At 41.7% G+C, this 22751-nt stretch overlaps 1 protein-coding gene across 2 annotated transcripts; it reads right to left on the reverse strand.

Moving 5' to 3' along the window:
* Nucleotides 1-1760: 1760 nt before the first annotated feature.
* On the reverse strand, nucleotides 1761-22314 carry si:ch1073-335m2.2 (msx2-interacting protein). 2 transcript variants are annotated; one of them, XM_051947818.1, is made up of 15 exons: nucleotides 22024-22314; nucleotides 20422-20736; nucleotides 17087-17560; nucleotides 16759-16913; nucleotides 15628-15828; nucleotides 14936-15087; nucleotides 14723-14848; nucleotides 14505-14618; nucleotides 14301-14414; nucleotides 14108-14208; nucleotides 6578-13868; nucleotides 6143-6211; nucleotides 5840-6034; nucleotides 5592-5750; nucleotides 1761-2777 (listed from the first exon to the last, which is right to left on the reverse strand). In XM_051947818.1, exons 1-15 carry the CDS (start codon nucleotides 22104-22106, stop codon nucleotides 2646-2648), a joined length of 9681 nt encoding a protein of 3226 aa, XP_051803778.1. In that variant the 5' UTR covers nucleotides 22107-22314; the 3' UTR covers nucleotides 1761-2645. The 2 variants fall into 2 exon arrangements, with proteins under 2 accessions (XP_051803778.1, XP_022049680.1); XM_022193988.2 differs by having other exon boundaries at nucleotides 17087-17563.
* Nucleotides 22315-22751: the final 437 nt, after the last annotated feature.

Here is a 22751-nt window from a genome sequence, read left to right on the forward strand (position 1 = left end):
ACTGAAGGGTTTGCAAATTTTCTGAAATTTTGGGATTTTTTTCAGACAAGGAAACAACATTTTTTTGGTGCCCGTAAATGAGGACAACAGGAGAGTCAATAACAGATGAAGCTTCAGTTGATCAACCGACAGTCCAGGATGATGCAGCGTAAACAAACCAACATACAGAACTTTAGCCCTCTGAACCCCAAAAACCGCCAGCAGGTTTAAAAGGCAGATTATATTTTTTAAAAACACCAAAATTACAGTATTTATTCGAGCCAGAAACTGTTAAACTGCAAGAATGGTCAGATTTTCAATTTTCTGAAAATGCTCGAGCTACTAGTTACCTACGATTTGTAACATTGCAGCAAAATTACTTATCAGCCTTAATTAAAAAATTACCAAAATATGTAATTTGCACCACATCTTGCAAAAAAAAATAAAATTCTGTCCTCCTCTGTGAAACATAGAACCTATGATTCCCTCAGCTGTGAATGACTGTCAAGCAGCAAAAATTCAGAGTTTTGGTCTGAAGTGCAGACTATGTTTACACAGAGGCAAGAATGGAGACAAATCAGAGAAATTAAGAGAAAAATAAGTAAACATTTTACCAATAAATGCATGATGGCTCAAAAACGGCATTCAGAGGAGAAAGCTGCTGCTGAAATATCTTTCTGGAACTGTGTTAAGTGTCAGAGAATTGTAAAAAAAAAGAAAAAAAAGCGTATCTTGTTAAAATGCGTCGCCACTATTGGAAAAGTACGATTCCAAGTGAAAATCGAACTGCAGGCCGTCTTTACACAGAGCAGAAAAGAGGAAATTATGAAAACAAATTGAAAATGTAAGTAGTAAAGTATTTATAGGAGCTAGAGTCATTTGTTCCAGTGTTGGGAACTCTCTGTGGGCACTTGATGATATACACAGTTTATTTACATTTTTGTAAAATAGGTAAGAAATTCAACTTTCATTATTTCTATTTTTTAGTTTTCTACAGTTTCCATAGAGGTAAACAACTTCATATGGAGGTGAACAATGAGCTCATAGTCATAAAAGAATGCTTAAAAAAATGGCATAAAACTGCTTAGGGTTCAGAGTGCTAACGCTGCAATTATTATTCTTTTTAACTTATTGGAACTACTATCATGTCTTCCCTCAGTGGGCCATTTGAGTCACAGTAAGGAAACAATTCACAAGTGTAAATAATGGTGATAAAATAATTAATAAGGGCAAATTCATGACTCATCTGGGGCTTTTGAATAAAGCTAATGTCTCTGCGTTTGGAACGATAAGTTAAAATATTAGAAACGCAGTAAAAGTGCTCAATAGCTGAAACAGTTACCAATTATAGCTTTAACTAAACCTGTTGTTACAGTTGAGCTTTTATAAGAACACAAAACCAACCATATACATAAATACAACTATGGCACACTTCCACTGAGACATTAGTGTTCAACTCATGTAACACTAAATTATGGGAAAATGTTATTTCAATCATGAACAGACTCACACTGCATGTAGCTCACGTACTAGTAAATCCTGTTAATTATATAGGCTGCTGTAGCATTTTCCATTTGTACTCAGCTAACGGGGTCAGGATCTGCTAACAAACCCTTACTTTGTTTCAATCTTTGTTGTATGACATGAAGTGTAAGTGAACCCTTGCTTTTAATAAATAGAAGTGACGTCTTTTTAAGTACAAACGAGTGAAAATAAAGTTGGGCTGATGGAAACATCGTGTCAAAAAAACATTAAAAATAAAGAATTACCTTAAATACCCATATTTTCTGGAGTTTTATTTGAGTTACAAAATATGAAGTGCCATCAGCAAACTCCAAACAAGAGAGTTCGCCAACCTTCTTGTTACAAGTATTTACACCCAAAAATTAAGGATCCATCTAAATTTCCCCACTTTGTGTTCTGGTTTGTCCCAGAGTTCAAGTCTCTGTCAAGTTGTCCGAGCTCCGTTGGCGTTTAAATATTTAAAATATTTACAAAGTCCTGTATCCAAAAACTCCCAAATTATACTGTAGCTTGTTCAATGCGAAGGCAGGAGCCAGAGGTGTAACTGCTTCAGTAGTGTGAGAAAAAGAGCAGAGCTGGTGGAATTAAAGGAGCTGTTAAACGAATGTGGTCCTCTACAGGGTCTCCGTAGTTTTACAAGTTAATGTTCCTCCTCTTAAGAAAGCCTGGGCGAGGAAGTCTGTACAGAATTATTTAAAATTACATGATGAAATGTCCTTTCAGCCATTGCGGTACAACAGCTTCCACGATCCTCTCGTGACAAAATAAAATGACAATCAATGAAACGACAGATGAAAGAAAACAGGCCACCCAGATGTTCACTAATTCAGATTTTTTTTTCTTCAGAGCATCTCTGAACATTAAAATAAAACTCCAATAAATAGAAATACAGCAGAGAAACGGTCAAGTAAGACTCATTCTGGTTTGATCCATCCCTGAGTTCTTTTGAGAAGGACAAATATACCAGACAGGAGTGACAAAGGAAAAAAAGAAGACTGACGGAAAAAAGCAAAAAGTGTTGATAGGGTAAATCCTACACATTCCCATTGTGTCCAGGAAAAAACACATTTTCATATTCCTCTGGTTTCCTGAGGCGCCTCGGCGAGAACATCCATCGTTGGGACAGTTCGCTGCAGTGAAGGTTACACAGAGGTGATGACAATCATGAGGTGTGGTGAGATGCTGGAGATCCTGTTGAGCAGGTCAGGGGCGAGCTGGGATAAGTGGCTCTCTGAAAACTCACATGGTGGGAAAATCTGGAGCACATAGGCGGGCTGGAAAAACAAAAAACAGCAGTTACACATAAGAAGTGCAGGTTTGTGCAAAGTAGCGGTAAAAACAATTCAGTGTACATTCAAAGAAAATGGATGATAGTTTCAGGGTGAATTATGAATATGAGCAGATCTTGGAGAACCAGCTCTACTGAAAATCTTAGAATCCATAAAACTCTGCTCTGTGCTGTATTATCTGCTGCTCCAAAAACAAAACAAGACTTTGGGGGAGGAAAATACAAGGAAAGTAAAAGCCACAAGCCTCCGTTACATGAAATCAGCTTTATGTTCCAAAATATACATTATTATTAAATCCTCGTCTGAGTGGCTTGCCAATGAAACCATGACCAGAGGCGGCTAAATACGGAGCCATAAGCTATGTTTCCTGGCCAACATTCCACATATATGGTATTGTGTTTGAGGGTTTTTTTTTTAATCTTAAATCCATTTCTTGTGACTGCAAAGGATCATGGAGTTTGAGGATTTAGAATCAGAAACATCACAATAGTTCCTGCTGGGTTTAATCCTCTGGACCAAAAACCCTGCAGGTGTGTTTAAAAGATATCTTTACAAAAAAATAAAATAAAATGAAAAGTAATTTTAAAATTTTTGAAAATAAAAAAACTGCATGAAATTGGGGCCAGAAACAGTAAAAACATTTTCAGATGTTCAGCTTTCAAACTGCCAGTGAGCTTATTGGGCTTTACTTTGTTTCATCTGGAAAATTAACAAAATCTAAGCTGTCATTAGCGATTGAAACCACTCTGACACAACGAATTTAAAAAATGTCCAGAAGTAAAACGGTTCATCTCAGTAGAATATATACACACGTGGACAAAATTGTTGGTACCCCTCAGTTAAAGAAGGAAAAACCCACAATTCTCACTGAAATCACTTGAAACTCACAAAAGTAACAATAAATAAAAATTTATTGAAAATTAAATAATCAAAATCAGCCATCACTTTTCAATTGTTGATTAACATAATTATTTAAAAAAACAAACTAATGAAATAGGGCTGGACAAAAATGATGGTACCCATAACTTAATATTTTGTTGCACAACCTTTTGAGGCAATCACTGCAATTAAACGATTTCTGTATTTGTCAATGAGCGTTCTGCAGCTGTCAACAGGTATTTTGGCCCACTCCTCATGAGCAAACAGCTCCAGTTGTCTCAGGTTTGATGGGTGTCTTCTCCAAATGGCATGTTTCAGCTCCTTCCACATATGTTCAATGGGATTCAGATCTGGGCTCATAGAAGGCCACTTTAGAATAGTCCAACGCTTTTCTCTCAGCCATTCTTGGGTGTTTTTGGCTGTGTGTTTTGGATGGTTGTCCTGTTGGAAGACCCATGACCTGCGACTGAGACCAAGCTTTCTGACACAAGGCAGCACATTTCTCTCCAGAATGCCTTGATAGTCTTCAGATTTCATCGTACCTTGCACACTTTCAAGACACCCTGTGCCAGATGCAGCAAAGCAGCCCCAAAACATTACTGAGCCTCCTCCATGTTTCACCGTAGGGACAGTGTTCTTTTCTTCGTATGCTTGGTTTTTGAGTCTATGAACATAGAGTTGATGTGCCTTACCAAAAAGCTCCAGTTTGGTCTCATCTGTCCAAAGGACATTCTCCCACAAGCTTTGTGGCTTGTCAACATGCATTTTTGCAAATTCCAGTCTCGCTTTTTTATGAGTTTTTTTCAGCAGTGGTGTCCTCCTTGGTCGTCTCCCATGAAGTCCACTTTGGCTCAAACAACGACGAATGGTGCGATCTGACACTGATGTACCTTGGCCTTGGAGTTCACCTTTAATTTCTTTGGAGGTTGCTCTGGGCTCTTTGGATACAATTCCAACAATCCGTCTCTTCAATTTGTCATCAATCTTCCTCTTGCGGCCACGTCCAGGGAGGTTGGCTACTGTCCCGTGGGTCTTGAACTTCTGAATAATATGAGCCACTGTTGTCACAGGAACTTCAAGCTGTTTAGAGATGGTCTTATAGCCTTTACCTTTAAGATGTTTGTCTAGAATTTTTTTTTCAGATGTCCTGGGACAATTCTCTCCTTCGCTTTCTGTTGTCCATGTTCAGTGTGGTACACACCTTTTCACCAAACAGCAGGGTGACTACTTGTCTCCCTTTAAATAGGCAGACTGACTGATTATGAGTTTGGAAACACCTGTGATGTCAATTAAATGACACACCTGAGTAAATCATGTCACTCTGGTCAAATAGTTTTCAATCTTTTATAGAGGTACCATCATTTTTGTCCAGGCCTGTTTCATTAGTTTGTTTTTTTAAATAATTATGTTAATCAACAATTCAAAAGTAATGGCTGTTTTTGATTATTTAATTTTCAATAAATTTTTATTTATTGTTACTTTTGTGAGTTTCAAGTGATTTCAGTGAGAATTGTGGGTTTTTCCTTCTTTAACTGAGGGGTACCAACAATTTTGTCCACGTGTGTAAAAAGCAAAAAAAAATACTGCGCCCTTTGATGCAACCAGAACACCAAATTCAGACTCTTTTCGACTGAACTGCAGGCTGTGTTTAGACTGAGCAGAAGCGTGGAAACAAATTAAAAACCTTAGCAGTAAAATACCTGCAGTATGTAGAGTCACCATAACACCTACAGACACTTGAAAGTGTTGTACAAGCTGCTTCTGGTAATTTTGTTTATCTATGGCATTGTAACTGTGCCATATTCCGCAGAAAACATTCAGTTCCCTATATTTATAGCAACAGTTGTGATGTTTCCATAGGAGGGGCAGGACTTTATATTTCAGTGAAAAATTAGCACACAGTGAGCAAAAATGTCTGACCTGATTGGAACCTGGGTTGGGAATATTGATGATACCAGCAGCCAGTTTTGTCTGCAAGTAGTTAATGAACGCTGCCTTAAGAGCTTGAGTTTGATTCAGAACGTCGTCTTGATCTCGTCCACATGGCAGAGCAAGGAGAAGACAGTAGTCGCTGTCCCCCTATGGAAAGGAAAAGGTAAACGATGTTAACGGACTAAGTTTAATGAAACAGTAAATGACTTGGCAGGATTAGGACAAAAGACACATACTGTCATTCTTCTGGCTACACTCTCCAGTTGTGAAGCCTCTAGTCTCATTCTCTGTACAATCCTTAGCAGGGCGCCTCCTTCTTGTAGAGGCAGCGATCGATGAGCCAAAGCTTTGTTGCCGCAGACGAAATGCAACTGGACTGCAGCTGTGTCGTTCTTCAGCGCCAGCAGGCCTTGCCACACAATGGGGTATTTCTGTTTAAATATGCGACAAAATACAAGACAAGTGAGTCAGACAAAGCCAGCTCTTTTTCAAACCAACAACCCTGAACACATCTTGAACTGTGGTGAGTTTTGTCTTACCGTGAGCAACTGCACCATATTAACAGGCTGCGTCATCTTGCCATCTGGTTTTGTCTGGAGGTCTGCTCCCTGCGTAGTCAAGAAAACAGTGCATTGTGTCAGAAGCACATTGAGGAAGATACCAACAGACACTGGCTACTACACTCTGACCGTTTGGGAGGTGCACCCAGCCAAAGAAACAAATGGTTCTTTTATGAAGGCTTTAATGTTTGGTTTTTGCAATGTTTTGTTTTTATCAGTATTGATTAAAAAGTACAGTTAAACACTTCTGATATAAGAGAAAATGATTGCAATGCAGCGCTAAACTCAGTGGTATTAATGAAATGGACATAATGTGCTACATCTTTCATAAATGTAGGTTATAATGCAAAGAAGACGCATCAGGTTTATGTGTGTGTCCATGTTAAACTGGCATGTTAAGTGCAGTAAACTCACCATAGTTGGTGTGACATGTCCAACAGGAGAGGTCTCTGGTATTTGAGAATGGATGCCTCTTGGGTTGGAGTACATCCCTGAGTACTCAGGGAATGAGCCACTAGGTCCTGGCTGGATTAGTTGAACTCTCTGGGGAGATGCCATTGCTGGCCCAGATTGCCTGATCCCCATCATTCCATCCTTTGGAAGCGGGGAGTGCGGCCTCTTAGCTTCTAATGACTTTGTTAGATCTTTCTCAGACACAACTTTAGGCAGAACATGTGCTCTTGGAGACAAGGACTGGGGAAGAGTCTCTTGAATGTGTCCAGAATGAGGGTCTGTGGTCGAACGCTCGCCCGGTTGGTGCATGAGCACGCGCATATCTCTCTGTGCCATGTACGATTCCAACTGGACACCTCGCAAAGGCCCACGAGGATCTGACTGCATAGTCTCCAGTTTCAGTTGTGCAGCAGATGGTCTTCCTGGCTGATGGAAGTGTCTGGATTCTTCCTGTTCCCCCTCATGACCCCTCAAAGAACCTGGGTTTACTTTGAGAACCTTGTCTCTGCTAACAGCCTGGGGTGAGGTAGGCCGTGGCTGCATGGGACCAGACCAGGCAGAGGCCAGAGGGTCACTATGAATCCCATAGCTCATCACAGAGAGAGGAGGAGTATTGACCCTTACATCTCCTTGGACCAGATGCCCCACTTGAATTGATTGGGTGACACAATGAGGAGACATCCGTCCCAAGCCTCCAGGCACACTGTGAGGTGGCATGATAACAGACTGCTCTGGATGATGCACACCAGTAATAAACTGCTGCATGGCAGGAATCCCAGTGGGTAACATTACTGGAATGCCCTTGGGTGATGAGGAGCCTATGGGTGAGGACACTTTAGTAAAAGGAGAGTGTGGATGGCCTGACTTGCGTGGGGATCTTGGTTCCTGTTTGACTGCACTAAGATGTGAAGGGGGTCTGTCACCAGGTGCTGTAACAAAACCTACATGGTTTCCAGGTGGAGAGGGCAAATGAGGGCTTATTGCCGGACTTACAGCAGAGGTCCAAGGTGGTTTAGTTCCATCTGTACCATGAGGATCACCACTGTCCATTTTCTTTTGATGTTTTAATGGCATGTAGTCTTGATGGTAACTCATTACTTGCTGGTTACCCTGTGTAAGACGCTTCACCACACCTTGAGGTCCAGATTGGTAAGTACCATCCATCTTTTCCAGCCCAGCACTCTCTTGTTTAATAGAAGACAGAGCTAACTGTGGCTTCCCAGGATGCCCATGGTCTGTCTGTGATGATGACCTAAGTCCTGACTGAGAGTGACCATACATTTCCTGTTTAATCTGAGGCATGGATACTAGCTGCTGAGATTCCATATCACCTGCTGTTGCTTGAGGGATTTGACTTATCTTTGCACTAATCCGCTGAGGTCCCTCTGTTTTCTGCCCAGAGTGGCTCAATACTACCACTCCTTCAGATGTATTTACTCTCAGACCTAAACAAGATCCAGTACCAAGAGTCGGGCTCTCAACAATGAAGCGTGCACCACTTCCCCCTTCATCACCAACAGATGGCCCATGGTATGATCCAGTATCATCTTTGCTGGGCCTGTAGGTTGTTTTGGGTAAAGCCATGTCCACACAGGGATTTCCAATGTTCATATTCATTTTGTCTTCTTGCTCAGGAGCGTTGCAAACACGACTGATAACAGAAGTTGCAGTGGATGCAATAACAGAGATAACAGACTTTGTCTCGGGAGATGTTAGTGAGGCTGGAGGTCGAACAATAGGCGGGGCTGGATGAGCTGGCATTTTACTATCAGGGAGTGGTGATCTATTTGGCACAACAGCTGTGAGCTGAGGATTACTTTCAGAAAGGTTCTGATCTCGAAGACTGGACAGACTGCTAGGAACAGGACTACTGCCTGGCAGGGAAACAGTCTTGTGTTTCATAAGAATCTGCCTCAGGTCACTTGTGCCATGATCAATATCCATGTTTTCTGATTCTGAGGGCAAAGGCTGGTTTTCTTTGGCTGCTAACGGCACAACAGGTGAAGGGGAAATACCTGCATCTTTAGACTGGTGGCACCAATCTGGTGGTGAAACAGGAATTCTACTTGTTGGAACGGGTCTGATATTTGGCCTGTTAGCTAGTGGAGACAAAGAAGGGGAGATGCACTCGGGTGGCAACTGTTGAGGTTTTGGGCATATAGGACTCTTAGACTGGGGGTAAACTGATTTAGGATGTTGACGTGGTTCTTCAGACGATGACTCTGACTCTGCGTTTATGTCTGTAGCCTTGACAGCTGAGAGCTCCGGCTCTGATTTCCAAGTAGTGGGAGTAATAACTGCAGCAGTTGCTGCTGCTGGAGGTGTCTCAGAAACAATCTTTACATCAGGGGTGGTCAGTTCCTCACTTACTGAATGTCCATCCTTTAAATCTTTTCTCACTTGCTTTTGGGTTTTAAGACGTTTAGGCGTTTTTGGTTTTCCTTTGATGCCCCTTTTGAGTGTGTTTGGTAAGGCTGGTTCCTCCTGTATAGCAGATGCATTTGTGGCAGGTTCATCTTCCTTCCCGGGTTGAACAAAGTCTTGTATCTCAGGTTCTGAACCCATTTCTGCACTTAGAGGAGGTGCTGGTGTTAAGGGTACACTCGCATCCTCTGCTGTTATCGAATCAATGGCAGCCATGAGTTCTGTCTCGCTTGCAGGATTAGAAGGTTTTTCTTCCTCTGGGTCACTTTTGACATCTGCATGTGGAACAGGAGGTGTTGGTGGTTCTGCTGGAAATGTTGGATCTGTAAGTTTGGCAATGTTCTCTACAGCTTGCTCCAATTCCATCTCCTGTGAAATTGAGCTTTTCGATGTTTCCAAAGCAGAATTTTCCTTCTCTTCATTGTTGGAGCCTCCTTTGTCAACATTAGTGCACTTTGACACTTGATCACTGTGGTCACTAGGTCTCAACTTTTTTGATGAATCTTCTTGATTCCCTAGCTCTTCATCCCCCAACTGAAGGAAATCCTTCACCTCAGTGACATTCAGTTTGATTTTTAGGTTCTTAAGGACTGGAGACTTGGGAGTCCTCATTGACTTGGTTTTTCCTCCCCTAACCATCCTGTCTTTTTCTGAGGTGGGTTTTTCTTCTAAGACCAGGCCATCAGTCTCTTTCCCATTTGATTTACCCCCACTAGCTTTTTCATGGAGCACATCTTTCTCTTTTCCTTGTTCTATGCCTTGTTTGTCTTTCTCCTCTTTCTTTTGGTCAGCTTTTATCGACAAATCTGTACATGAAGCTGATGAATCTTGCAAAGCCAAGGTATCTTCATCGGCAAAATCCATTTCCTGATCATCATCATCAGCTGCCTCAGTTTTTTCCCCCTTCCTAGTTGATGCAGATACTACAGCTGTGGACACCTGATTTGCTGAACTCTTTGTGACGTGAGGAGAGGTTTTCCCTTTTGACACTCTTGGAATTCGATCACCACTTTCTGATTCATTTGAATCTGTGTCTTTATTGTCAATTTTAGGTTTGTCTGCTTTAGCGTTTGAACTCTCATCACCTTGTTTGCGATTTTTTGGAGGACGGCCCCGTTTAGCTACAGGAGCTGGAGTAGGTTGATCCGGCTCAACATTTTGTTGCGTGGCATCTTTGTCTGTACCTCGCTTTCGTGCAGAACGTGGTGACTCTGTAATTTCCTTTCCAGAGCGAACTGGTGCATCGTCTTCAACAGGGGTGGCATAGACAGATTTCACATTTCTTCGCCGTGCTCTGCCTAATGATATGCTCTGCTCTGACATATCAGGATCTGATCCATGAATGGGAGATTTGCCTGTGGACTTTGATTCAGCTCTAGGAGATGAGCCACGTTTTAACTTCTCTTTGTCAATGCGCTCACTTTTGCGGGTAGCTTGTTTCTCGGAACTAGAGGCAGACACTGCTGGAACTGGAGCAACCTGAGCAGAGGATTGTTTGTACTTTTTATTTTTAATTTCTTTTGATTTATTCTCTTTCTGAGATGAGACTGGCTCGTCATTTGCGTCATTGTCACTAGGCATCGGCACTTTACTAACCACAAGCTTCTTCTCCCCATCAGGCTCTGCTCCTGCTTTACAAGTAGAATTTTCTTTCTTTACATTCACCTCCTCTACAAAACTAGGTGGTGTTGGACTACTGGCTTCAGGCACTGATGGCTGTGTTGTCTCAGGATCCAGCTCTGGTTCTGAACTGCTAACAAACTCATCATGGGAATCACGGCGGCCTGGTTGTTCTGTGATTGGAGGTTTTACATCCTCAGTAACAACATCTGCCTTCCCTTCAGATGGAGAAAGTTTACATGTATTTACTGAATAGGTGGGTTCAGATGCTGCTACAGGTGTAGGTTCAGGATCTGATGTCTCAGTTGGGGTGTGGTACAGCGGCATAACGTGTTCAATTTCTTTTACCTCTTCCTTTACAAACACCACCGAGGGATTTGGATCAGGAGCTGGATTTAGCGGAACACATTTCTCTTCTGACGGAGGAAAGTCCTTGACCACAGATTGGGTGACAGGAGTAGGTGTGAGTCGGGGTTCAGGAATCAGTTCTTCAGCAGGACTGATGGGTTTAATTTCTGGCTCCATGACAGATTCTGCTGTTTCAGGTGCCTGTACAGGTTGTTGTTCTTGAACAGATGCTTTTTCAGGTACTTTATTTTCATCTGTGACCACTGCATCTCTCTTTACCTCTGGTGGCTGCAGAGTTTTATTTTTCTGTTGCTGTAGTCGTGTGAGTTCCAAAAAACGACTATGGAAAAGGACAACTGGCCCTGAGTCAAGTTCACCATCTATTGACCCCTGCTGACCAGGTTGTTGGTTATGCTCAGGTTCTTCATGTTTGCGTTCCAGGTGTTGAAGTCGTCTAGAGTCCAGCTCAAAGACGGGGCTGTGAAGGAAGCGGGAGGCAAACAGTTCCCTGCGTTCCTGTTCCTCTGGCTTCGGCTCCTCTTTCCTGTCATCAAGTTTGTCTTCAGATCCACTGCGAGTCTTTTTCTTTTTCATGTACCATGAAGGTGTAGGTCGTGGCGTTGACTCTACTTTTTCAGTGTCTTTTCTGTTGCGGAAACTTGCGAAATGAGAATCATAATCTAAAAATGACCAGTTATCTTCTCTTGAGGATGAGAGAGATTTTGCCCGCTCAAGCAGAGCCTTTGTATCAGGTGTGATGGTCTGGTCCTGTGCAAAGGAGTAGAATTTATTCCTTTCCAGATGTGCTAATTTTGGGTCTGAAAACCTGTCAGCTCTTGGTCTTTCAGAAAAAGGCATGGATGTGGAGGGTACAGGAGAGTGGGGTTTGTTCTCTCTGTCCTCTTCTGAGTCAGACCGTACTTCCCCGGGTTCCAAGTCAGGCCACATACCATAGTCCAAACGGTTGCGGTTGTGAATGTTCTTACTTAGACTTCTGGAAAAGTTCAGGTCAGGTAATAAGTCTTGTTTAACTCTCATCTCCCATCTCTTCTGTTGTTCTTCTTCCACAGTAAGTAAAGGAGTGTTTATCTTGTTTAGGGGTGTGATAGGGGACTTTTTGACCAATAGCTCCAGATCAGGGTGAATTTTTTCATCATTTCTACTCAACTCTTTGTGAGAAGCAGCCACAAAATCCTCATCTGCATGGTGAGAGAAGTGTTGATGTCCTGGAGAAGAGGTGTTGTTCCAATCAGGATCTTCACTTTTTTGTCTAAAGCTCCGGTAGACACGCTCTCTCTTTATCCCCGAGTCTGTGTCAAATCGGTCTAGTTTCTTTAACTTATTAGATGGAAAATTATCTGTCACATCCTCCGGTGGTTTACCAACTTCATGCACAAGACTACGATGTTCCAAGTCTTCCGTTTCACTTCCTTGGGGACTTACTTGTTTGTCAAGTTTGTCAGACTCACGCTGCTGTTGCTGCTGGTGCAAACGTCTATTTTGCTCCATCTGCTTTCGGTAACTCTGAGAGAGGTCAATGTCAACATGGTCTTCCTTGTTCTTGGTACTTTTGTTAGTTTCAGCATTCTGACCAAATTTGAAGGCAGTATGGTGGTCCTGATCCCTTGCACTGCTTTGTTCTGTATTTCCCTCTTGTGAAAATCGCCTTGATGAAGTGTGTCCTGGGTGTCGTTTTGACTCCACTGGCTCCAAGGATCCCTCAGATTTTTCTTTTTGTCCTCTAATGTCCTCTTGACCATCCTTTTGAGGGCCGCCTTTATCAGTTTTGAGTCTGGATTCTCTCCGCTGTGAATCTTTGTGCTTGTCAATTTCTGATTCTTTCAAATATGTAGCACTGACTCCAAAGTCAGAAGACTGAGTGCCATCCTCCTCCTCGTGCCTGCCTCTCTTCTGACGAACAGTCCTTCCACCAGAATCTGCAAAGCGCCTTTTTCGCGCAGCAAGGCGATCTGAATCCACTGATGAATCCTTCCCATCATTTACAACATCTGACTTCAGATGTTTCTTTAGCCGATTTCTCGCATCCAAGTCTGAAGTATCACCTTTACTCATTTCAGATCTTTCACTCTTTACAGAATCCTGGTGAGAAGTTGACAATGGATTTCCAACAAGAGCATCACCATCCCCCTTACATTTCTGTCTCTCATGAACATCTTGGTCTGATCCCCTCCCTCTTCCAGACCCTCCATCAAAACCAGCCTCAATCTCGGTTTCAGGTAGTGGGTTGGATGGGGATTGCCCCTTTGCTTTCCTCGATTTAATCTTTTCAGCTTTATCTTTGTCACCTTTCTCCTTCCGTTTTGCGCGTTTGGTTTTCTCTGCCCCTGCTACACGATCTGGCTGACTGCTCTTCTCACTCTTCGAGGCATGTTCTAGCAGGGTCTTTTCAGATTTGTCAAAATGTGGTGGTGACACTGAGCTCACACTACCACTTCTCTCAGAGGATTGACTGTAAACCCGTCGTTCTGAGTCTCTGGGAGCACGGTCAGATGGTGAAGGTGATACCGTGGGAGTGATAGGTCGCCTTGGATGGGAAGGGCTCCATCTGCTACGGTCAGCCTCGAAACGTTCTCGCTCTCTTTCTCGCTCCCTTTGAATGTATGTGTATTTTCGTATGTCTTGTTCAAAGGGGTCTCTATAGTCCCTGTAGTCTCTTGGGTCTTCGTGATAGCGTGGGTCAAAATGATCCCCCTGATAATGTTCCAGTTCAGGAAAGCGGTCTCTGCTGCGTGCAGCATAGTCTCTTCTGGCATCTTCTGGATACAGGCCAGGGGTTCGTATATTCTCGTAGTAAGCCCTTTCTGCTGTGAATTCATGATATGGAGGTCTGCGTTCCTCTCTGTAAAGTGAATGGAGAGAATAGCAAAAAGAAAAAAATTGTAAACCTTAATAATTTATCATTTTTATAATTCGCACTGTCACTTTCCCATTCAGAGAAGGTACATACTTGGCAATAGAACTATCATTCCAAATACTATCATCTTACATCAGACATTTTTCTCAGGGTATTTCACGCTTTTAAAGATACAAATAAATAAAAAGAAAACCTGTATGCAATTAACACAATGGGGAATTTACCGTCGTTCAGGAGGGATTTCATAGAAGTCTCTAATGTCTTGACCAGATGCCTGCATAGATCGGTAGAATGCCATCTGACTCTCTTGGCTTGCAAAATCCACCTATCACAGATTAATAAACATGGAAATTAAATAAGCACACATAAATAATACATTCCACTAATCAAGAATTCAATTTAAATTTTATTTTTTACCTTTATTTTATTGCCACCAATCTTCCAGCCTTTGGTCTCCCTCACAGCTGCCTGAGCAAAATCTGTATTGTTGTACAAGACGAGGGCCATCCCTTTCAATCTATCAAACACAACCTAAAAACAGACAACAGTATATTTTTAAAAAAACACCACTAAAAATCAAAAATAGCAAATCTTAAGCAAGCAAAAAGTACAACACCTTACCTTTACTACATGTCCATAGCGGCAAAAGTGCCGTGTGAGATACTGCTCTGTAATATTGGTTGCCAGACCATCAAGCCAAACACACGTTGTGGGCATACTCTTCCCAAAACCAAGCTTTAAGGAGAAAGAGAAAAACATGCTTAATATACATTCAAAATACTGCGCACTGGATAGAATACAGACGAGAAATGTCCCATTTGTTTACTGTAAAACACTACCTTTAGTCTGTTGCTCCCCAGGTACTCCCCATCCATCTTCTTTATGGCCTTGCAAACACTGGCAATATCAGAATACTGGACAAAAGCATACTGGGGAACTCCATTTACTTTCTTGATGTCAATGTCCTTGAGAAGAAAAGAGAGTAATTAGAGAATGTAAAATGTAAAATATGCACATCTACTTCTACAGAGTACCACCAGATGGTAGCTTACCACAATTTCACCAAAGCGCTGGAAAATGTCAAGGAGCTGCTGATAACTGGTCGTCTTCTCAAGGTTCCCTATAAACAGTGTCCTTGTGGCCTTTGGGTGAAACTCGTCTATCCTCCCATCCAAGGGTCTGAACTCATTTTCACTCTCCGTTTCTGAGGGAGGAGGTCGTTAATTTAAATCATCAATACGACAGACACACTACTTCAGTGCAGCTGCCCTTACAAAGTACATACTGTTCCATGCAGTAAACGTATAATTGGGACATACTGTTTCATCGTCACAACAATCCGCCTTAAAGTTTGATTGTCACAGTCTGTAGTGCGAAATGAGCTGTCATCTGTCTGTACAGCCTCAGTGTCTCAAGCTTGTTTGTACTCGTACTTGACACCACACAAAGAACTGTGGGTCAGAAACGCCAGAAAATCATGCTGGCTTGCAAATTGTAAAAAAACACCAGATGCAGCACCCTAGTACTTTTGGGCATATTACATTGGAGACAGTGTGTATTTGAACAACGAACATATAAAATCTTTGTCTGGGATGCTATATAGCATGGTTCTATGGACACTGGAAGGCACCCATTTTATCCACCATCAGCACAAAGTTTTGGAAAATCACTCTTGGGGAATCAATCTGCCTGCACCAGTGTAGTATTTATGACAATGAACACTGCTTTGTGTGTTATTACGTACCAGGGCCACTCCAGGCAGTGACTTCAATAAGCATGCCAAAGAACAGCTTTCCTTTGGAGACACTAAGGGCTTTTTCTTGATCTTCTTGTTGTCTGAAGAACACCAAACCATAGCGGTCCTCCGATGCTCCATGGATCTGCACTGAGGTCACTTTTCCATGTTTCTTGAATTCATGGAAGAGTCCGTCTTTTAAACTTGTGTCTGCGCAGGGAAAAATTTTCAGACAAAAAACAGTCATAAACAGAAAGTATTTTTTTAGCATAAGAATGCATTCCTAAAATAGACTAAACTATTGCAACAGTGGCACTGATGTAGCTTTCAAACCAAAATGATGCACTGTTTCATTGCACCTTGTTTAGGTCTTGATTGTTTAAATTTTTAAGGGTATACATATATCAGACTAAATTGGAAGGCTGCATTGTTTACAAATAACAACATTACTGGTACTTTTTAAGTTAAAGTGAAACATTTAGAAGTTCCAGACTTTTAATGGGAAATTATAGAATGTAAGACTGAGGCCTGGGAGCCTTTGGTATGATTACAGGAGTATACTGGCAAGAGCACAACTATGGAAATCCTAGAAGCAGTGTGACCTGTATAACAGTGGGATCAAATCCAAAATGAATGGCTACAAGACACTAAACAGGAAAGCATATTTGTAGAAGAAGCAACCATGACAGAAGAAGGGGAAATACATGTCAAGAACATAATTTTAGACATCAGTTTAAAAAAAACCAACAACAACATAGGGTTGGAAATGGCACAGGATTGGAGGCCACTGTTTTATACAACATGCCATGTGAATCACAACAGTAATTATAAGGTGATCAACCTCTATGGTCACATATTCGGACAATGTTCTAAGGCAAACATTTAAGTCCATAAAAGGTAATTGTATTACAGTGAGGTAAGCTCTGTGTATTCCAATAAAATAAGCCTGAAACTAGGTTTATGAACATGGTCACTGACTGGTCACAATTAAAATATTTACATCATATGCTGTGTGTTTTAATGCCCCATTTGTAACCCCGGCAAAAACAAATGTTATGTATGAGGTGAGGTAATCTAGCCCATTCAGAACAAAAACTGTTGAGATAATGCAGCAAGTGGCGGACAAATGTAAAAACTCACCTGTTGAGCGCACTGGTAAGTTTTGCACTTTAATTCCAAAGCTTCTTCGCGGCTCTTCAGAATCGAGCACCATAGAGGACTGAGGAGGCGCATGTGCAGCAGATGACTGAACAGAACGTGCCCGAGATCCATCACTTGAGCTGCTGTTTGAATCACTGTCATTAACAAAAAACCCAACCAAAAAAAAAAACACAAGAACACCACAATCAGACTTGTCAGCGTGAATCAGTCAAGTATTTACAAATGAACCAACTTTGATACTGTGTCTTCAGACAGAATGTATTTATCCAATCAAATCAAATTAACCTGAACAAAACAAATGTCACACCTGCCACTGCCCGTGCTGCTGGTGCTGCTGACAGAATCAGAGCTTGAAGATCTACTGCGGGATCGAGATCTTGGGCCTCTCCCAGGGGACAAAGGGGCTCTTTTAGGGGAATGAGGAGTTTTGGGGGTCTGCCCCGTGGTCCGTTGTGGGGAAGGGTGCCTTGACTGTGAGGAATGAGATGATCGACTCCGACGGTGATGATAGGTTCTATCAACACGCCGTCCTCTGTCATCTCTGTAAAGGTCACGTCGTGTAGAATTAGTAAGAGTAAAAGGGTCTCGTATTCTAGAGTCAAAATGTGGGTCTGATGCCTCAAAGCTTCCCCCAATGGCACTGCTCCCCGGGCCAGCAGCAGCAAACACAGAGCGATCACGGTAATAATCAGCGTTGTAGTGACGCTGTCTGTCGAAAGTGCCACTGCGGTCATGGTGTCCATACGGGCTGTGATCATATGCACGATCACGGCTTTCTGAACTACTGTGAATCAAAAACAGAAGGAAAGACAGAGTTAATATGATTCTAAACAAAACTGCCAAACAAGCACTTCTGGCATTAAAATTCACTCTAGTAAAAATTGGCAAGTACACCATACACACAACTGAGGGCAGGCCAGATAAAATGTGGTTTCCATTTCAGTAGCATTACATGGCTATAAAGAGCAGCACCAGAATGTTCAAAGTCAAGATCTTGACATTCTTGCCTTCAGAAAATCTACAGCTTCGTCTCTTGTCAATTTTTGCCTTCAAAACCAAACACTGCCCTTTTCTATGGTTTTCCTGTTTGCAAAAGTAGCACATATGGTAGAACTGCTCTAAAACTTTTTTAACAAGAAGTTTCACAGCAAAGTTTCAGGAAATCAGCTCTCAGAAAAACACCAACTGGACATACAGGCCAAACAATTTGACTTATAAAATGAGTTTAGCATTAGACATACTGAAAGAAAAAAATCCAACTACTGGGTGGCACTGTAAAACAAAAAATTACTCTGCTTTTTTTTTATGCTGCTTCAAGGAGATAAAATGTAATTTGCCTAAAATTGTTGTTTTTGGAGCAACATCGCGTGCTGACAAATACCATTTTTGAACATGTAAATTCAAAAACAGTCATGAGAAACAAAGCTGCCCAAAGAATATTACAGTCACTGGAAGTTTCATTGTTTCAGCTGTGAGATCTATTCATACAGCCACAATTCAACAATACTGAAGGAGTGTTTAAGGATCATTTTTATGGGCAAAGACAAATAATACTGAGCACTTTAGTTTCCTCAATGTGTCCAGGAGATCTGATTTCAAGGGCTGACTGCTCATGAATTAAGGCTGGTAAGAAAAAAAAATATCTAAACGAAGTAGTATTCAAGTGGACCATTTTTCTACCAAGGACCTCTGTAGTATTGAAATTGAAAATGCCATGCAGACTTTAGATCAATGTGTTCAATGTGAAAATAATATTTTGCAGTATAAGATCCTAGAAAAAAAAGGAACTTGCATTAAGACATATAAATGACAAAAAACATGTATATTATACATAAATACACATTTTCCTCTTTTGAATCAAATTAATACATTTTCCTAAAAGCAGTGCAAAACTAATATTAAACAAAGCACTAATGAAGGTTAGAGAAAGAAATTATGCAGAGGGCAGAGCAATACCAACCTTTTAGAAAAGAAGTTACCGAAACTAATCCAAATAAAATCTAGGTGGTCAGAATGGAAGAGCCCGAATGAAAAACCAAGGGGAAAAAAATCAATTGATTTAATTAAGCAAAAACGGTTCTCTTGAATTGTACTGCACGTTATCTTCGAATAGTGAGCACCAGGCCAGTAGATTGTTGATGTGTAATCCACAGTTAGTCTACTTAAATCTCTTCACTGGATGGAAAAAAGGAAGAAAAAAAAAAAACAACCATAGAAATGGACCTCTTTATGGATTTCAGGACATGTGGGGAAAAAAACATAGGAACATAAAACCTCAATAAATAAATATGAATTTAAAAAATAAAAATAAAAGAGATGATGAACTTCACGGTATTCAGCACATTCCAGGTTGACTATTCAGTGAGTTGGAGCCCGAATGGAAAATACATCCAACTGGATCAGTCTTGTCTTGTAGTATGAAGGAAAAGTATGTCCCAAAATTTAAGCTTCTTGTTGGAAAAAAGGCTTAAAAATGTATTCCATTGGTTAATGTGAAGTTACATAACATCACACAAGCTGGTAGAGTCTTGGATACATATTTCGGCACATAATATCCTCATGGGTTTGTGGGCATGAAATAATTCCACAATCTATGGATCCCATCTGGTGTTTTTACTTCAAGTCTTCATGATAATCGGTCAAGTTTCTTCAGCTTCCTCTCACATACTTGGAGGGTTCTTCTCCTCTCAGAGATCTCACACAGTTACATCCACACTCGAGTAATCCAAATGAATGGCATCTACACCTATCCAAACTACAGTCCACATCAGTACATCCAGCATGGGGTATCATATTGCTTACATCCAGGAGGTACATCCCAACTACGCATTCTTCATGTGTCTTCCTTGCCTATCAACCCCAAAACAACAATAGCTCCACAATATTTTTTGGTTGGATGCCAGGATCCTCAGTGTTCTTGCAAAGTCTTCTTGGTATAGCTTCCACATTTGAGGCAAAAAGTGTTTATGATGTACAGTTAATCTCATCCTACAATGACTGAGGTAACCTGGGACATGTGCACTACGCCAGTCTCTCTTGTGATGTGTAAAGATCTTCCATCCATTTGGTCAAAACTTAAATCCAGAAAAGGGTGTATCCACAGATGCAAAAAAAAATGGTAAAAGTAGTCCAACCATCAGCTGTTGCCAGAAGGAAAAAATGACAACCCAAGATGGAAGGTTCAAGTAATGATATACCTGGATAGATCTTCAAAGTAACGTGCATCCTTCATGATAGAGATTTACTTCCAGCTTCAGGCGATTCCACATAAAAATGAAGGTTAGATCCCATGTTTAGGAGAAAAAATTATTTGAAAATATCCAAAAGCTCCCCAAGGTAGTTTCCCACAAAATGTAATAAATCCACAACTCACCAGGATATTCCTCACAGATGTAATATCCAAACCAGATGTCAAACCTTGAAATATAGTTACCTTACCAAATGATAATGTGTAGTTAATTTACTTAGATCCCATGGGCAAGGCGAGTCAATTATGATGAAAGTGGAACGATCCCTAGATTACCTTTGTGTAACCCCATGAGGCATCAATCCCTCACGAATAACCCCGCTATGTGTTTAGGTCGTACACCTATCTGATACTTAGATTCCCCTGGATTTTAAGGGGACACCATGTCCACTTACCCATCTATTCTCCGTTCATAACGTCCCTCTCTGGTGTGAAGGGACACAGGTGGGCCAAACACTGGACCAACTGTTCCCCTAGAGAATCCTGTAACGTCTCGACTGCTCGAGGGGGAGCTGTCTTCAAGGCCCCGAACAGCACTAGGGACTGACCCAGGCTCATTGTAGTCAGTCCGAAGGTCCCTGTCTCCCATCTTGTTGACAGCATTGTGAGCCTTCTGCGCACTTTTGATATCCACAAAATCCACAAAGGCTGCAACACCCCCCTCTGAACCTCGCTTTCGCAGAACTTTAACACTCTCGACACGGCCATACCTGAGAGGAAATTACAATGAAAACAAAGAGGAAATTACATATACACCAGCAAAGAACAGGGCATGTGCAACTGTCTTTCTGTATGACAAAGTCCAGTAAATTGGGAACAGAAGAGGCATGGATGCTAAAAGCAAAAGTCATCCATCCTTAATTATGGATAAATGCCAGTTTACACATCTTTTTTTTTAGTGTCACAATATAGAAGTTTACTTTATGAACTTTGCAAACTGTCCGCTACGTGTGCAATTATTATGCTGGCTGATTACACTAAGTGTTGTGAGTACTCTTGGGAATATTGAGGTTTGTAAATAGAAGCTTCAAAGTGCTAAAGTTACTCAAACATCCCTTAGGGACCTAACACATGTCAAATGTCAGTGTGCAACAACTATAAAAAGGATTATGCTCAAACGCACAGCTAACAGCAGACCATTTGTGATGAGATACAGCAACTGATCCCACTGACTGTAATGTTTGTGCGTTGTAGAGGAGTCTATTAACGAGTTAATCGAGTAGTCTTTACACAGTAACAAATGACAACAACATATGGCGTTACATAGCTGTAAATGACTTCTGCAAACCCTGGAAAGCATATAAGTTGATGCTATCAGGTTTCTTTTCATGCAAGTGCAGTCTCACTAACGCGAGCAAAACGTGGTTTGCCTTTTACTTTTAACTTGACGAACCAAACCACAACATTAAGCTTCGTTTGAGTACTGTCGGTGACTGTAACTGTCGTCAAGCAGCTCAACAACTTGCTAACATTTGGTCATCGGCACAGCGGGTTGGCTGATTTTGGCGTCTTTACATTTCAATATTTCTCCAACACAGCTGAGCAGAGAAACAACTTTGAGTGTCAGACGCTTCCAACGACTAAAATAACACGAGTCGTCTGCTGCTTTTAACCCGCTGTCCGGCTAACGTTAGCTGCCTTTTGGCTTGTACAGATCACGAAAACGTCTCGACTTCCCACAAAATGGTTGGTTGGGTGGAAGCTCGGCGGCTAGCAAACCCAGCTAATTGCCTCTTGGCGTTAGCAAAAGTTAGCGAAAGACCATAAATCATACGCATGTACACTCGAGTGGTTCTATTGCGTGTATTCTGCTTCAACAAACCCCGCCGTATAGTAAGATAGTAAACGCAGCACTTAAGAAATCCTCTGACAGGCAAAACTTAAAAATGCTAACGTTAGCTGCGTTAGCATTGATAGCAGCCAGTCGATCCCAACTAGCTGTACTGCACCTAGCGCGCGCTGCTCCGCAAACACGGGCTCCGTCTTGCGTAACCTACCGTTTAAAATGCTCCACAATCTTCTCCTCTCGAACATGTTCGGGTAAATTTCCCACCCAAAGGTGTCTGGTTTCCCGAACCATCTTGCGATACCTTTTCCCCCTTCACACACATATGATCTCGCACGTTTCTAATCCCTGCCGGTCGGAGGTCTGCATGAACAAAATGAACGACGCTGGATTCCGTGAACGTTGTGGGCCTGATAGCCAGAGCCCGTTTAGCTTTAGCTGCTGCGTCTTCGACCCGTGCGCGGGGACGCGCGTCAGGCTCGCTCCTGGTGGTTTTGGGAGCGAGCTGCGCGGCCCCGGGCTCTGTGTGAAGCTTATGCACAGCACGCGATTAACAAGCTGAAAGCAGATCTGTATGAAGCCACAAATAAAGGAGCACAAAGCGACAATTCACCATCAGCTGTATAAAATGCGAAACCATTGTTGACGTTTCTGATTAAAATTAAGCTATTTACTTTAAAGTACAGCACGTACAGTGGACGCTCTAATCATTCATATAATTACAAAGCGACGTTTTGAATCTCAGTTCATTACTGTTTGTGTAGCTTGCACAAGTGAAAACAGCAGCTGCAACTAAAAGTCAAACGTTTATTTTCCCCCAAATAAGGTCATTCCCCTTTCTTTTCTATGCTGCTTAGCATAAAATCACAGTGAGAGCAGGCTGGCCGGAGTAAACTGTGTGCTTTGGAATAAGTCATATTTACATGGCTAGTCAAATAT

This window comes from Acanthochromis polyacanthus, chromosome 5 (assembly GCF_021347895.1).
Source record: "Acanthochromis polyacanthus isolate Apoly-LR-REF ecotype Palm Island chromosome 5, KAUST_Apoly_ChrSc, whole genome shotgun sequence".
NCBI lineage: Eukaryota > Metazoa > Chordata > Actinopteri > Pomacentridae > Acanthochromis > Acanthochromis polyacanthus.